The sequence below is a fragment of the Labrus bergylta genome, chromosome 13 (assembly GCF_963930695.1).
Source record: "Labrus bergylta chromosome 13, fLabBer1.1, whole genome shotgun sequence".
Taxonomy (NCBI): Eukaryota; Metazoa; Chordata; class Actinopteri; order Labriformes; family Labridae; genus Labrus; species Labrus bergylta.
Window position 1 is genome coordinate 17,479,897 of NC_089207.1, and position 13,749 is coordinate 17,493,645.

The following is a 13,749-nucleotide window of genomic DNA, read 5'->3' on the forward strand; positions in this document are numbered from 1 at the left end:
CCTGGAAATGATTGTGATGTGAGCTGTTCTGTTAAATACACGCGGTTGTTTTGCTTTTTGGATGATTGGTCAGTCTATTTTAATATGTCCCCAACTCTTCCAACATGTACCCAATCGTTCTCGGAAAAGCATGTGGATGGGATTGCAACTTAACTGATGGGTTTGAATTGAGTTTTTTTGATAAGGTCAGATGTCCTCTCTGTCATTAAGGTCTATTCAATAAAAGTCACGAATACAGAACATCAGATGCTGAGGGAACACATCCTTTTTAATTTCCTCCTGGCTGCGTCGGCTGTACTGCGGGATGATATGAATAGGCATCTAAGTGATGCTGCGTTCAGACATGCACCCTGCAGCGATTACACGATGCCGTCATTGATGGGATGTAATTTGATCCGAGAGCAAATAAAATGACAGTGCTATTTTTTCCCCCCTTTATGTGATTAATGCATGTCTGATGCCCTTGCACTGGGAGGACGATATGATGTAGAAGGAGAGTTCAGAGCTTTACAGGTCGTGTTTATGCCTGAATGTCTGCTCTGACCAAGCTGCTGTATAAAGCCATATGATCGTGTGGCGTAATCATCTTTAATCATTTCCTTTTTTAAGCTCTATGTTATCTGTGTTAGCTCTGAATAGGTCCTGGTTTTCTCCTCAGCAGCTGTATTTGCTGGGTACAGTCTTCACATTAAGGGATCTCTTCAAGAGCTTTGCAGCATAATAAAGGAGCAACATTACATGATCAAACATAGAAACTTGAGAGTGCTTTTACAATATTCTTACTAAAAGAGTGTAAAAAAAGACCTTGTAGTTTTAGTCTTTTACTGTTAAGTAGGTTCTATTGTGCTGTTATATGAAATTGCATTGTATTGTAGGAAGCTTGCAAAATTTCCATTTTTTTTTTTTTTTGACATGGTGAAGGCAAAACCTCAAGAGAGACTCTCTCTGAGGACACATTGTCACTTTTTCTATGCCACTGCAATATTTAGCATTTCACTCTGGCATCATATGTTCTGTCAATCAGAGGTTGATGTATGGAAGCAGATGTATTTTGTTTTGTCCCCTAACAGTGGTACATTTTAAATTGCTTTATCTCACTGTAACACTCTCCTGCTGGGCTTTAGTAGTGTTTTTTTGTTTAGGCCCCCCTCTGCTCGGGGGCTCAATTGAAGTCGTCTTCTGCATGATGGAGAACAGTGCATACCCAGCAAATTCATTGTGTGTCATTGATTGAGCGCTGCAGTGTATTAGGGCTATTGCCTGTCCAAGCTTACGGCAGACAAATTGTGCTCCCCCTGTGCAACGCTTGAGCCCTTAGAGGTTGGAGATAAGCTATAGGGAATGTTAAAGAGGGAAGACTGAAATATGAGGCAATAATAGTTCAGAAAGAATGTGTTGAACATGAGGCATTATTGCTGTTTTTACCTGCAGTCGTGTTAGAAGTGTTTTAAAATAACTTATAACGGATACATTTACTTGTATCCATCATTGAAAATAACTGTACTATATAGTGAAAAACTGCAAGAGATAGAGATTGATGACATTTATTGAACAGCAATAAAAATAATGGATTAGATTTAATAGATATTATAATGACTTTTTTTTAAAAGTCACATATTATTCTCCTTTTTAACCAGTTTAAATAAATCTCAGCGCTCTCCAAAACATGTGTGAAGTTTCTTGTTCTAAATTCACTCTGACTCTGTATTTGATCATGTCTATAAACCCCTCTATTTCAGCCCTGCTCAGAACAGGCTGTTTCTGTGTCTGTACCTTTAAATGTAAATGAGCTGTGTCCGACCACGGCCCTCTGGAAGGGCTTAGGTGTCCCTGGCTTTATTGCAACATGTCCCATTGTTTATGGTGAGAAGGCAGACTGAGAGGGCAGAACAAACACCTAGCTGTGGGAGTGTCTCCCACCTGGGGGGAGGGGTTACTGCCCTTTGTGATGTCATGAAGGGAAAATCTCAAAACAGCCGGTTTGAGCACACATTTTCTGAAAAGTGGAGCAGGCAAAAGACAGAGAGGATGGACTTTTCTCATAATAGGAGGTTTTGTCGAGAGGCAAGGGACACATATTAGTGTTGGAAAAACATGGTGAAGTGCATTTTGCATAATATGTGACCTTTAAACAAACTCAATATTGTTCTTAATAGACCACTGAGGGGTGAACTGAATCTAGTTTGAACGAATGAGCAACAAATCCAACGTCCAATGCATATCATCATTTTGGATACGCTGATCTGTTTATTTACCTTTTCGATTCAGTCTTTACTGATTTGTGTATTCCTATAACACGAACATAATACAATATGATACTCTCAAATGAATCCCGTTGCAGGCTGTCAAATACCCAGAGTCTTGGCTTCATTACAAAATTATGAAACAGCACGCACATCCGAAAAGTTGATAACTGAGTGCTTTACAAAAAAAATCCCAAGACAGAAAAAGTCTGATGAAGGGTGAGGACTCGAAACATTACATGTGGTGATAATTCCCATTCAAATGTAATTGGAGCAGCTTCTGGTGTGCAGACTTAGTTTTTTTTAATTGGCTTAATTCCCATCATACGCCAAGACTCCACCTACAGTTCAGTGTCGGAATAACACTCATGAATACAAACATACAGTGTAACCAAGGGTCTTGTGCAGAGATAAAATACAACTCATAAGAAACAGGCATTTTGAGAAAAAGTGCAAAAAACTGTAGGCCTATACTATAGGCATGAACAACAGAGCATAAAAATATACATATAAGAAATAAATAAGATTCATAATTATGCACAAGGCTGTGAAATTGGCACTGGTATCTTCTTGGCCTTGCAGTATCTCAGTCAAAGTAAGCATGGATGGAGATAAGTGGAGGTCTTGAGAAAACTAAAATGCTGGTTTTCCTTGAAAGCATATCTCACTCTTGTCTTGTATCTCATTGACTGTGCACACAATTTATCGTCTCGGCTTAGACTCACAGTAAAATGTGAGATAAAGAAAGGTGTGAGATAAAGGGGAAAAACAGCCGGTAGCTTGTAGATAAAGAGATACAGTTTGTGATAAAGCTCTAATAGATCAGGCCATCATTGAATCCACCAATCAGCACAGTGCTCTTTTTTCTTTGGTTTATCAGGCTTTATTTTTCTTCCTGTGCACCGTGATGTAAATGTTTGGCCTTGTTGCACTACAAGATGTATGCTGTGTTCATGTGGATACATCAGTGATCACTACCACTGAGCCTTTTAAGTGGCTTTCCCAATGATTGAACCCTATATTGATAACTAGTGTTACATGGTTTGATTTTCTTTTCTCCTTTGCTTAAAGGTTTATCTTCCCTGTTTAATTAGAGCAGTGATCTATAAGCAGTATTTCAGGCTCTGCCTCACTGACTAGCCAATAGATCAAGTGGAAACCTAAACCATACAATGGCAGGATGCGCTTAAGAAAACAGAAGAATATTGTCTCACACCAGGAGCAATTAATGGAGGACTTTAAAAAAACTTGTTTTAAACTTTAAACTCTGAGACTTGAAGATTTCTATTTTCATAAAGATCAAAAGATCATGAGGGGACATAAATACAGCTGTCAGGTTTACCAGTAGCAGCTGGAGAATAACATGCATGAAGGACTCATGACCTTTATGTTTTCACTTGTGCTAACTGGTTCTCCAGGAGACACAAAAACACTGAGCAGCAATGCAGCCCCTGTCTGCAGAGAGACCCGCAGGCAGTACACTACAGTGTGACACTGAAGCATTGACGCCTCGCTGGCTGTCACTCGTCAAGTTTTCCCTCATATTCATCCAACACCTGACAAGTCAACCACACAGTGACCTCCGGATGTCACCACTCATCTTCACTCCCCAGCAGTACGACGTTTTAGCTTTAGCGACCAGGACGGCATTTGCAACTTTTGCCATTTTCCGCAGCTAAGAGAGTGAAAGAAGTATGCCCCCCCCCCACCATCCACCCCTCATCACCACACCCTTTCTAATCAGAACAGTGTGTGCTGACGCCTTGGAAAATGTCAGCCTACCTGCCATGCCGCTGTGTCAGCCCCCACCACTCTCCTCCTCCTCCTCCTCCTCCGTTTTGCCTCTTTACTCTTCCTCAGGATTTACAGTTTCTTAGCGTTCTTAGCTCCCAAAACAGAACTTGCATCACTCTTTATTTACTTTCATTCAAGAGTCCTAAAAGGAAATAAATTGCATTACAGTGGAGGCTGTTACAAGGTGCACACAGGGATAATCTCATGGCACAGCTTTTAGGTAAACTGGAGGCAAAGGCTCCAAGTTTAGCATGCGGGGGAGAAGAAGAGAAACTAAGCTACTGCCTTTGTTTGTCAGTGGCCATTTCCTTATATTTTACGTCTTAATCTACATTTAGTCAAATTTCAGTGCTATCTAATTAATTTTCATCAGGATCAAACATGTCTTCCTTTACAAGTCAAGACTAAGCCTATTTGTATCCTCGTACATAATGCGTTACATCGACAAACATAAGCGATCACAATTAAGCTAAATGTGGTGCACCAAATTAACACTAATTAAACCAGAGTTTGAATTCATCAAGTCACTTAGGCAACAACATCAATGTAAACACAGTCATTAGCATACTTGTGCAGAGGACATGGCAAAGTTGATGCGCATCGTTTGCACCTTCCAAAGTCTTGATTAATGCAATCAACCTACAGGAGTGTAGCACCCGGAGGACACAGTCGTACATCTTTAGTCTCTAGATTCATTAGCGGGGTGATAAACGGTTTGTGAATGCAGAATGAAGAAAGAATAGGCTGCTTAATCAGAGGATGATTAAGAAATGCAGGAAACAATCAGTGACCTGGAAGGATATCTGATCCTCTTCTCATTTGGTGTTGGTGTAATCTTTAAATACCATCTTCATTCTAATTTGTAAGTGATTAACTATAGTCATGTTTTATATTGGGGTCAGGAAGTGTGTGATTTTCCTTTCTGATTATATTCACTGTTAAGCTGTCTAAAACATGACCATATCTCTTCTGATATTTTGATCACTTTTAAAGTAAAACTTCTAATCAAAAAGTTCTGCAAACATTTTGCAATCAATCTCATCAAGAGTCCGCTAGCATTCAATCTGATAGGCCTATGTTTCCAAACTTTAATCTAAATGTTTTGATGATTCAAAAGCTTTGTAATAAGATAATAAAGCCAGTATCACATTAATTAGTGAACGGCCTTAGACGCATCGCCGTTTCAGTATGACAGCAGCACTTCAAAGCCTCTAAAAGATCTGCAAAATATCCGTTCACACAGACAAAGCAGCTTCAAAAAACTCTCCAAACTGTCACTTACTCACAGGCTTACTGTCACCGGGTAGAAGTATTTAAAAACGGCTGACAGCTGTGTAACAATTCAATCCACGGCTACACTCCTTGTGCAGACAATTCTGACTACAAACAGCCAATGTTTCTGTTTTTCAGCCCTGATTCTCATCTTACTTTTTTTTCCAACACATTTGAGCCTTCATCCATTCATCTCCACTCCCAAACTGGGGCAGGAAACTTTGAAGGAACAGTTAGATTTGAATGTAGATTTTAGATTGCATTTGGGTTGCAAAGAAAATTTACTGAAATATAACAAAAAAAATAGGGCTTTTAAGTTGCCCTATCTGAAAACATAAAGAACCTCTCACCTTGTTAGTATTTCTAGCCAACATGCATCGTCAACTAACATATTTGTTGTTTCCTCAAAAATATATTTTTTTTAGACCTTTACCAACGCAATGTTTACACCCATGCTACTAAACTTGCAACTGCTCCTCCTCTATCTTTGTTAATACATCGCTGTCCTTTGGATTCCACTGCCACTTACAATATGTATTGCGATGTCTGTGGGATTTTGCATTTGCATTCTTGTGCAGCATGATACAAAAATAACAGGAGCCCCCACTTAAAATGACTCCTGATGGTCAGGAACTGGGCAGGGTGCCTCTAATTTGTGACATGTGGAGCATGTTTACATCTCACATTCATTCATTAAGTCAGAATGCAATACTTGATTTACTCTAAAGTCTGTCCAGAGCTGGGTGTGGACGCATTTTAACAAGAGTGGACTCATGACTGGAAGGTCACAGATTCAATTACCAGACCTGCAGGACAGATGAGGATGTGGAGGAGAAAGCAGCGTTTGCCCTTGCTTAATTGCCTGTTGAAGTGTCCTTGAGTACAGCCCCAGCTGTTCCTGTGGTGTTGCTCAGTCACCAACAAATCAGACTGTGAACAACACACCTGCAGATATAAGTTTATGAGAGTGAAGCAGGAAATGGAAAAGAAAGGTGCTTTTATCAGAGTCCATTAAGATCTGTCTCTGGTTTTTCTTCCTTGTTTGCGATGTATCCACTAAGGTTTCTGATGGATTGATTACTTTACTGAGTGAGCTGCTTGTGTCTTTCAGATAAATCGTGGATGCACACCCCGGAGGCTCTGGCCAAGCATTACATACCCTACAATGCCAAGGTGAGCTTCACTCTCAGACTGTTGGACTGGATTGTAAGTAAGAGCTGTATGCCTGTAAACAACATCAAGAACAAATAGAAGTGAGCACAGAAATGAGGTATTTTGTTGAACAGTAGTTGAGGCTAAACGTGTCCAAATTAAAACACAAAAACTTAAAACACTGTGCCTCTGTATTCCTGTTTATTGCTGTGTCTTAGTCTCGTTTTCCATGATGCATTTCTACTGAGACAAAAATACCTTTTCATCGAGAACATAAGCTTAGAAGTTGGAACTATTTATTTATGTTCTTCCTGTTGTCACCTGTTAAATGATTTACATCACTTCTTTCTTTTTTAAAGAGGCCTGACTTAGAGCAGCTACATAATGTGTTATTTTATGTTGATGTTGGCGCCCCCCTGTGGACAAAAAAGTGGTGCATTCTGTGTCCCAAAGACTGTTCTTACCATTACTTGTATCTGTTATAGAAGCAGGAAAGAAAGATTCAACTTATTTTAATGCTCATTTTCTTAAAGACAGTTGATTGCAGCATGACCAGGTGACTATAGGTAATGCATAAAAACTGTTTTATAAAGACCGTGAAACCTTGTTAACTTTGTTTTTCAGATGCACAGATTGCTATTGCTTAGTACGATTCTTTCCAATTTCCATTTTGGACGATTCCATTTTTTCTTTCTTTAAAGGATAAGAATTAAGAGCAAAAACATTGTACACATTATCGTCTCTCGTTCTCATGTAAAGTAAAACCTGCTCACACTCTTCAGCTGCATTCTCCCTGACTCCTGAAGAAATCATGAACTACAAAACAAATATCTACAGTTGGTGACTTCATTTAGCTGTTTCTCACAGTCTCTTACCTGTCTGCCGCCATCTTTATCGCCTTCTTCGTGAACCGTTTTTGTGACTGCAAAGAGTTTTTTTTAATGTTCATTAATTATCAATATGTGTTCATCTTTAATATTTCCTGCACAGTGATGCATATCACAGCAGGTCAAAGGTTTCACTCACATGTTGAGGGTTCAGTAAAAAATATTGAAGTGTACCGTCTTCACCGGGAGCGAGAGAGCTACCATCCAGTAGGTCAGTGCCTTCAGCTTCTGCTGATGAGCACCTCAAACTGCCCACATCTCATCCTTCATGTGTCGCTGTGCACATACCATGAAATGTGCAGCTTGTGTGTGTACATCTGAGATCACCACAGAATCACATATATTTGATAAAAGGTCACCGCCCAACAGGCTGACAATCAGCTGATTTCCAATCTCACTCCGGCCAATCTGTGAACCTCTACTTCCTTTTCGTAATGCTCACAAACATTGTTCAGTCTACAACTTAGATATTTGGTTTATCAGTCAAAGTTGAATGGTTGATTAAGCAACAATTGTTGAATTACGTTTCTGAAGTAGAAACTTAATGTAAGCCGACAGCGATATATATTTCTGCAGCAAAGCCAACATGAGTGTCAGAACAGCTCGTGTTTGTCCACTGTGACCTCTATGGATCCCATACTGCCACGTCTCGTAATGCATGTCATAAATCAGATAGACTTCATACATACCTGTCTAGGAAAGAGGAACGATTCAAGAAAGATTTATGATGAAGGCTGACTCGTGTTTTAGCCCGTGCTCTGTCACCGTCATGTTTAGCCTATTTATTCCTCAGTCAATAATCTGCTTTTGTTTATCTTTGCTGATCCTGTCCTGCACATGTGTGTGAAATATTCTCTCCAGGAAATTCTCGTCCTGCTGTCCTTTTTACTGGCAAATGCACTCCTCCTCATCCTCCTCCTCCTCCTCCTCCTACTATACAGGTCAAATTAGAAAAGGCTGTTATGATCTGTAAAAACTACAATCTGACCCGCTGACAGCAGCATTATTAAAAGCTTAACAGGAAAGTCGGTCTTCTTACTGATTGTCTGGTTCGCTTTTCTAGGTCCTCAAGGTGATTCAGTGTTCAACTAAGACTTTCTAATAACTTGTTAAAAGCTCCTCATAGTAGAATAAATTAAAAAGTGATGATGATGGTTTGTAGAAGGAATCTTCCGCTGCAGTTGTTTTCCTCTGCACTGCAATGAGAAAAAGTCATCCTTGTTAAACTTTAATTTCAAACTTTCTCTGCGTTTACTCATCTTGACTTGTTTATTCATTAATGTTTGAACGTCAGGGGTTTATGCGAAGTGACTCAAGCTTCTGTCAAAACTTCCCTAAACTTCTGATCCGTGAATAACTTGAAGTGAAATGGCACGCTCCGCCATGACTGAAAACATGGCTTAAGATGAAACACTTCCCTCTAAGAGTCTTTTCCAAAACCAGCCAACACGTCCTGAAGGAGGACTGTGTGACCTGGGGAGCACTTCTCTGTCAGTCTGCCTCTTTCTGCATCATTTTGACAAAGAGTTTCCCCTCCTATGAAGCAGTGAATCACTCAGCCGACATCCTGAGCTTCACACGACTTCTGACAGATCGGCGGTAGAGTTTGAAAACTACCTAAATCTACCAAACTACTGAAGCTCTCTTAGTGTTCACAGCAAAGAGACATGGGGGAACTGGCAGAGATCATGCCTTCAAAATCAAAGCATATTGTCAGCTTTGGCTGCTGAGTTGTCTGTTTGGCTAAATTTGCTGAGATCTGAGAAAGGCACTCATCAGTGAAGGATTTGGAGCAATGAGAGAGAAAGTGCTGAGACTGTGTTTGGCCAATTCTCTCTGGTTTAAAACAATCATTATTCTGAATTAAAAACTGAGAACAATGTAGTGACATGGCACATGGTCCTGCAGCAGAAGCAGCCAGACTGCAGCCCCTAATGAGAACACTCAGGTCATCTCTGGATTGTTCTGGCATTTTGGTGAATCACCGTCTGCAGTGAAAAACTTTGTAGACTTCTCTAAATCACTTTGTGTTACTTCAAACCTGACTCTTGCAAACAGCTCGAAGATCCTCAGGTTGCGAAATCATTTAAGTTCTTCAACATACCATTTTGATTACAGAGGATTTGCTTAATGTCAGCGAAACAATGAATTGCTCGTCTTTCCTTAAACCAGAGATGTATTACGTTTGTTAACTTAGAATCCAGAGCTTAAATGTATCTCTGAGATTTACCTCAGGCTGATGAATACAAACCTTCACCTTCATAGTCATGACATGAGGCTGTCATCAACCAGTCACAACAGCCTCCATGTCAGTCCAGGTGGTATTTTCCTGTTCTGAATAGGATTAGCTATTTCTTGCAATGAGTTGACACTAAGGCTAGTTGTCTTTTTTTCAACATCCCATCTCTTTCAGTGCTCTGTCACTCAGCTGTTGAACACTCATCATAATCAACAAGTGTTACAGACGACTGGACCATTAGAGGACAGGGAATCTAAAGAGAAGAATTGGGGATCTCTGAGTCAAACATGAGGAATCATGTCACATTCAGACCTCGTTCATATTGCACACGCACCAAATTCTCAGCTCTTTAAATCTGTTCAGAACATTTCAGGGAACCGTTTCTGCACAGCTCTGCATCTACTTTTGATTTATCATCTCGTCAGACATGTAGTGGGTCTGAAATATATTGGTGTTCTCTGCACTTTCTTTCCACCTCTGCATCCGAGGGTACACAGTGCCTCTACGCTTTAGTATGAATCTGCACAATGGGGAAAGAGGGGGAGGAGGGGGGCTTGTTTCTGCTGTATGCACCGGTTGATGGATGAGCCTCCGAGCTCGGCCTGCCTTGTGAAACCTCCCCAGTCGTCGCCCAAAATGCACTGGTCAGGAACGAGTACTTCTCCAGTCTATTCTGGGCATCTGTCAGCAGTGCTCTCCGACCTGTCCTTAAGAGGGTAGAGTACATTTGTCACACTGGTGCATCGTTGCTGACACCTTCGTATAACGACTTAATCCGTCTCTTGGTCCCATCGATTAGTGCCATTTTAGCCATTTTCATGTTGGCCTTTACAAAATGTCAGAAAGACTAATTGCACAGTTAATTAACCAAGAGTGGGATGGTCCTATATAAGTAAATGTGTGGAAAGTGTCATTCAAGCTTCATAGGTAAAGAGAAATGTGCAAATCTGAGTCCTGCAAAGCTTCACACAGAACCTGTTGTGTGTGAGACAATCCCTGTCTGTCTGAGCTGTTTGCCATGCTCCAGTGAGAGACACTGTTATTTTGTTTTCCCTAACCTTTAAGGGGCTGACACCAGTGTTTATGAGGTCTGATATTGGAACAGGCTACACACATTAAGCCCAGGAGGCACTGAAGCAGTGTGTGTGACTGGAACAATTACTGCTGCTGCTGCTGCTGCTGCCAGGTGGAAAACAACAATGTTCAGGCACAAAGGTTAATGGCTCCATCTGTTGGCGAACAGCAGAACTGCTGCACTAGTGTGTGTATGTCTGTGCTGTCATTACATGTAGAAGACATATGCTTTGTTACCTAACCATGGGGGGATTGTAAGATAGTAAGATTTTGTCTCTGAAGGAAATGAGCATGAATCATTTGTTGCAGATGTTATTTACCCTCCTCTGAACTTTGAAATTAGAGGTGCCAGATGTTTTTGACTCAAATGTCATCTATGATTGGTATGCTAATTTCAGAGTTAATTCTTTATGCTGATAGAAATCTGCTCTTCCAAAGTTCTGTGGTTTATTATTAAAGGACTACTTCACTCTTTCTGGCCTGATTCATGAAATTACTGTTTATCATGTGTAATTAAAACATTTTTCAAAATAACATCTTCTTTATGTACCCACACAACGCCCAGTTATAACATTAGGACCACTGATAGGTGAAGTAACAAACATGTATTCTCTTTACAATGACTACTGTAAGTGTTAGGGATATGTTAGGCAGTGAGTGAACATTTTCTCTGTTAGCTGATGTGTTGGAAGCACAAATACTGGGCGAGTTTATGGATGTGAGCAGCTAAGACTTTAGCCAAGTTGTGATGGCTTTACGATTTAGTCAACCATCTCCTAAACTGCAGCTCTGCTGGGGTGTTCCTGGTCTGCGGTGGTCAGTAGCTACAAAAATTCCAAGGAAGGAAAACCGGTGAAATGGTGACAGGATCATGGCTAATTGATACGGAGCATGTGGAGCAAAGGCTAGCTGCGCGGTTAATGCTGTCAGAACACACACTGCAGAACAGTTTGATGGGTGTGGGGTGTGATGCCCATGCTGACCCCTGTATGACCCTAAAAGTGACTTCAAATGGGCACGTGAGCCTCAGAACTGGACCACAGAGTAACACAACACGTTTAAGGTGTTGACCTTTGGCTTCCTAAGTTCCCAGATCTCAATCCAATCCAACAGCTTTAGGACCCAGAACAATCCATGGAGGCCACACCTCAAAACTTACAGGACTTAAAGGGTCGGCTGCCAACTTCTTAGTGCTTCATACCACAGCACACCTCCAGAGGATTAGTGGAGTCCAAGTCTCGTCAGGTCAGGGCTGTTCTGGTTCTGACGTTATGATTGGACCTCCCACACAGTATTAGGCATCTCTGTCATATCCTGCAGATTTTGCGTCACTCTTTCTCTCCTCTCCTTTCTCTTTTCTCCCACATAACATAGACAGATATCAAATGAACTGGACTTCTTTCCACAAATTGTGATATGACTACAGTTAGTCCTCCAGAGTCTGTGATTAGAGTCACGTCCCTGTTCTAAGTAACATTATTTTTAACAATAGTGAATATCAGAGTGTTACTATGCGTAATTGGCCAATCAGAATCAAGCAGTGAACACATCTGTGTAATAAGTGCTGATTAAAGCGCTTTACCCAAACTCACTAAGGGAATGCCTCTGTCTTTGTTGTGCTACGGTTAATTCTTAAATATGTCTTTGTGTTCTCTCTCCAGTTCCTTGGAAACACGGAGGTTGAAGCCCCAAAAGGCACAGAAGTTGTGAAGGATGCAGTCAGAAAGCTCAAGGTAAATGCCAGTCGCTCAGATGAAGTTGTGTAGCCTAAAGCATGGAAAAGTGTTCCTGAGTGACCCGATTGGATAGTCGCCTCAAAGCAAGCGAGGGGGGAGGGAGTGAGTGACAAATACTCCCCTCCTTCATCAGTTAACAGCAAGGTGCCCTTGGAGTTTCTCCGCTCCGCAGGGTGTGGATGTCTATAACTGCTGGATAAGCACAGCAGCGTGCTCGCTCAACCCTTCCTGAGGTGATGCAGAATTCAATAAAGCGATTTTTATCTGCCAAGACGCCTATCGTCTCTTACCCTAAACTTCAATGTTTATTAAAATACCATGATACATAGTTTTAAAGTCTTAAAGAAAAACAATGATACTTACTGATAGAGCTCAGTGATAAAGCATCACAACTCTTGACTCTTTAGTATTCCTCACCACTCTCTCACTGAATTAGATGATGTAATTACATGCTGCAGTTTAAGAGAGAGAGGGGGGAAACAATTTCTCAAAACAGTATAATCCTTTAATACTCATCTACAGTGTTAGTCTTGACACCACTCTTGTAAACACAAGTGTGCAATAATGCTATTTGTTATTCATGCTGATTAAAGCTGCTGCCATTCTTTATGTGCAATTGTTTAAATTCATATTTGTAATGTTAAAGAGGCTGCTTGTAGTACCTACGCCTCAGAGGTAGCATCAGCTCTGCAGGCTCTCTTAACTCCTCAGTGTATTTAAGTTTTTGTGAGTGTGTGTGTGTGTGTGTGTGTGTTTGTGTGCATTGTTTTGATTATTGTGTGGATTGTTTTCTATTCTTAAACCCTCATACTCTGCAGAGCTTTGGAGGACAGGAGATATAGGACACAATGAGCAGGTGGTCACAAGCATATTCATTGAAATGCAGTCTCAAATTTTAAATCACAACTCCTTTGTAGAATAACAAAAAACCAAATGATTGCACAGCCCGGGTCCAAATCGACCTGTGTCTCCTTTCCCACATGTCGTGACTCTATCCACCGTCCTGTCTCTAAATAAAGGCATAAAAAGCCCAAAAAATAAACTTCTAAAAACAGTTTTGTCATTGTTGTAAAGTGTACTAAGATTTTGTCAGCACTCTCCATGTGAGTCCATGTTCCAGTAACCACATGTTGTCAGTGTACTAGCAGTGCTGGCCTTTCTGCCTGAGAACAGGAAGTACCCATACAACCTCTCCTTTCTCTCAGCTCCTGGGTAATGTGGCTGCTCGCTGCCTGCTGGCCTCTCGTCTGTCTTCTCCTGCCAAGAGTTCAATCTGTGAGGCCACTTGTAGGGGAGGACTGTTTTCCTAAAACCCCATACCTCTATTGTTACATTACATGTGATCTTAAAGA

General features: G+C 40.9%; 1 protein-coding gene across 4 annotated transcripts in view; it reads left to right on the forward strand.

The window, feature by feature from the left end:
- Positions 1-13,749, forward strand: part of gulp1a (GULP PTB domain containing engulfment adaptor 1a) — an 88,726-nt gene that overhangs the window by 66,095 nt on the left and 8,882 nt on the right. For all 4 annotated transcript variants that reach the window (XM_065962618.1, XM_020636581.3, XM_020636585.3 and 1 more), the window contains 2 exons: positions 6,421-6,482; positions 12,323-12,394. In XM_065962618.1, coding sequence (XP_065818690.1) covers positions 6,421-6,482; positions 12,323-12,394 — 134 coding nt within the window. The remainder of the gene's footprint in view (positions 1-6,420; positions 6,483-12,322; positions 12,395-13,749) is intronic.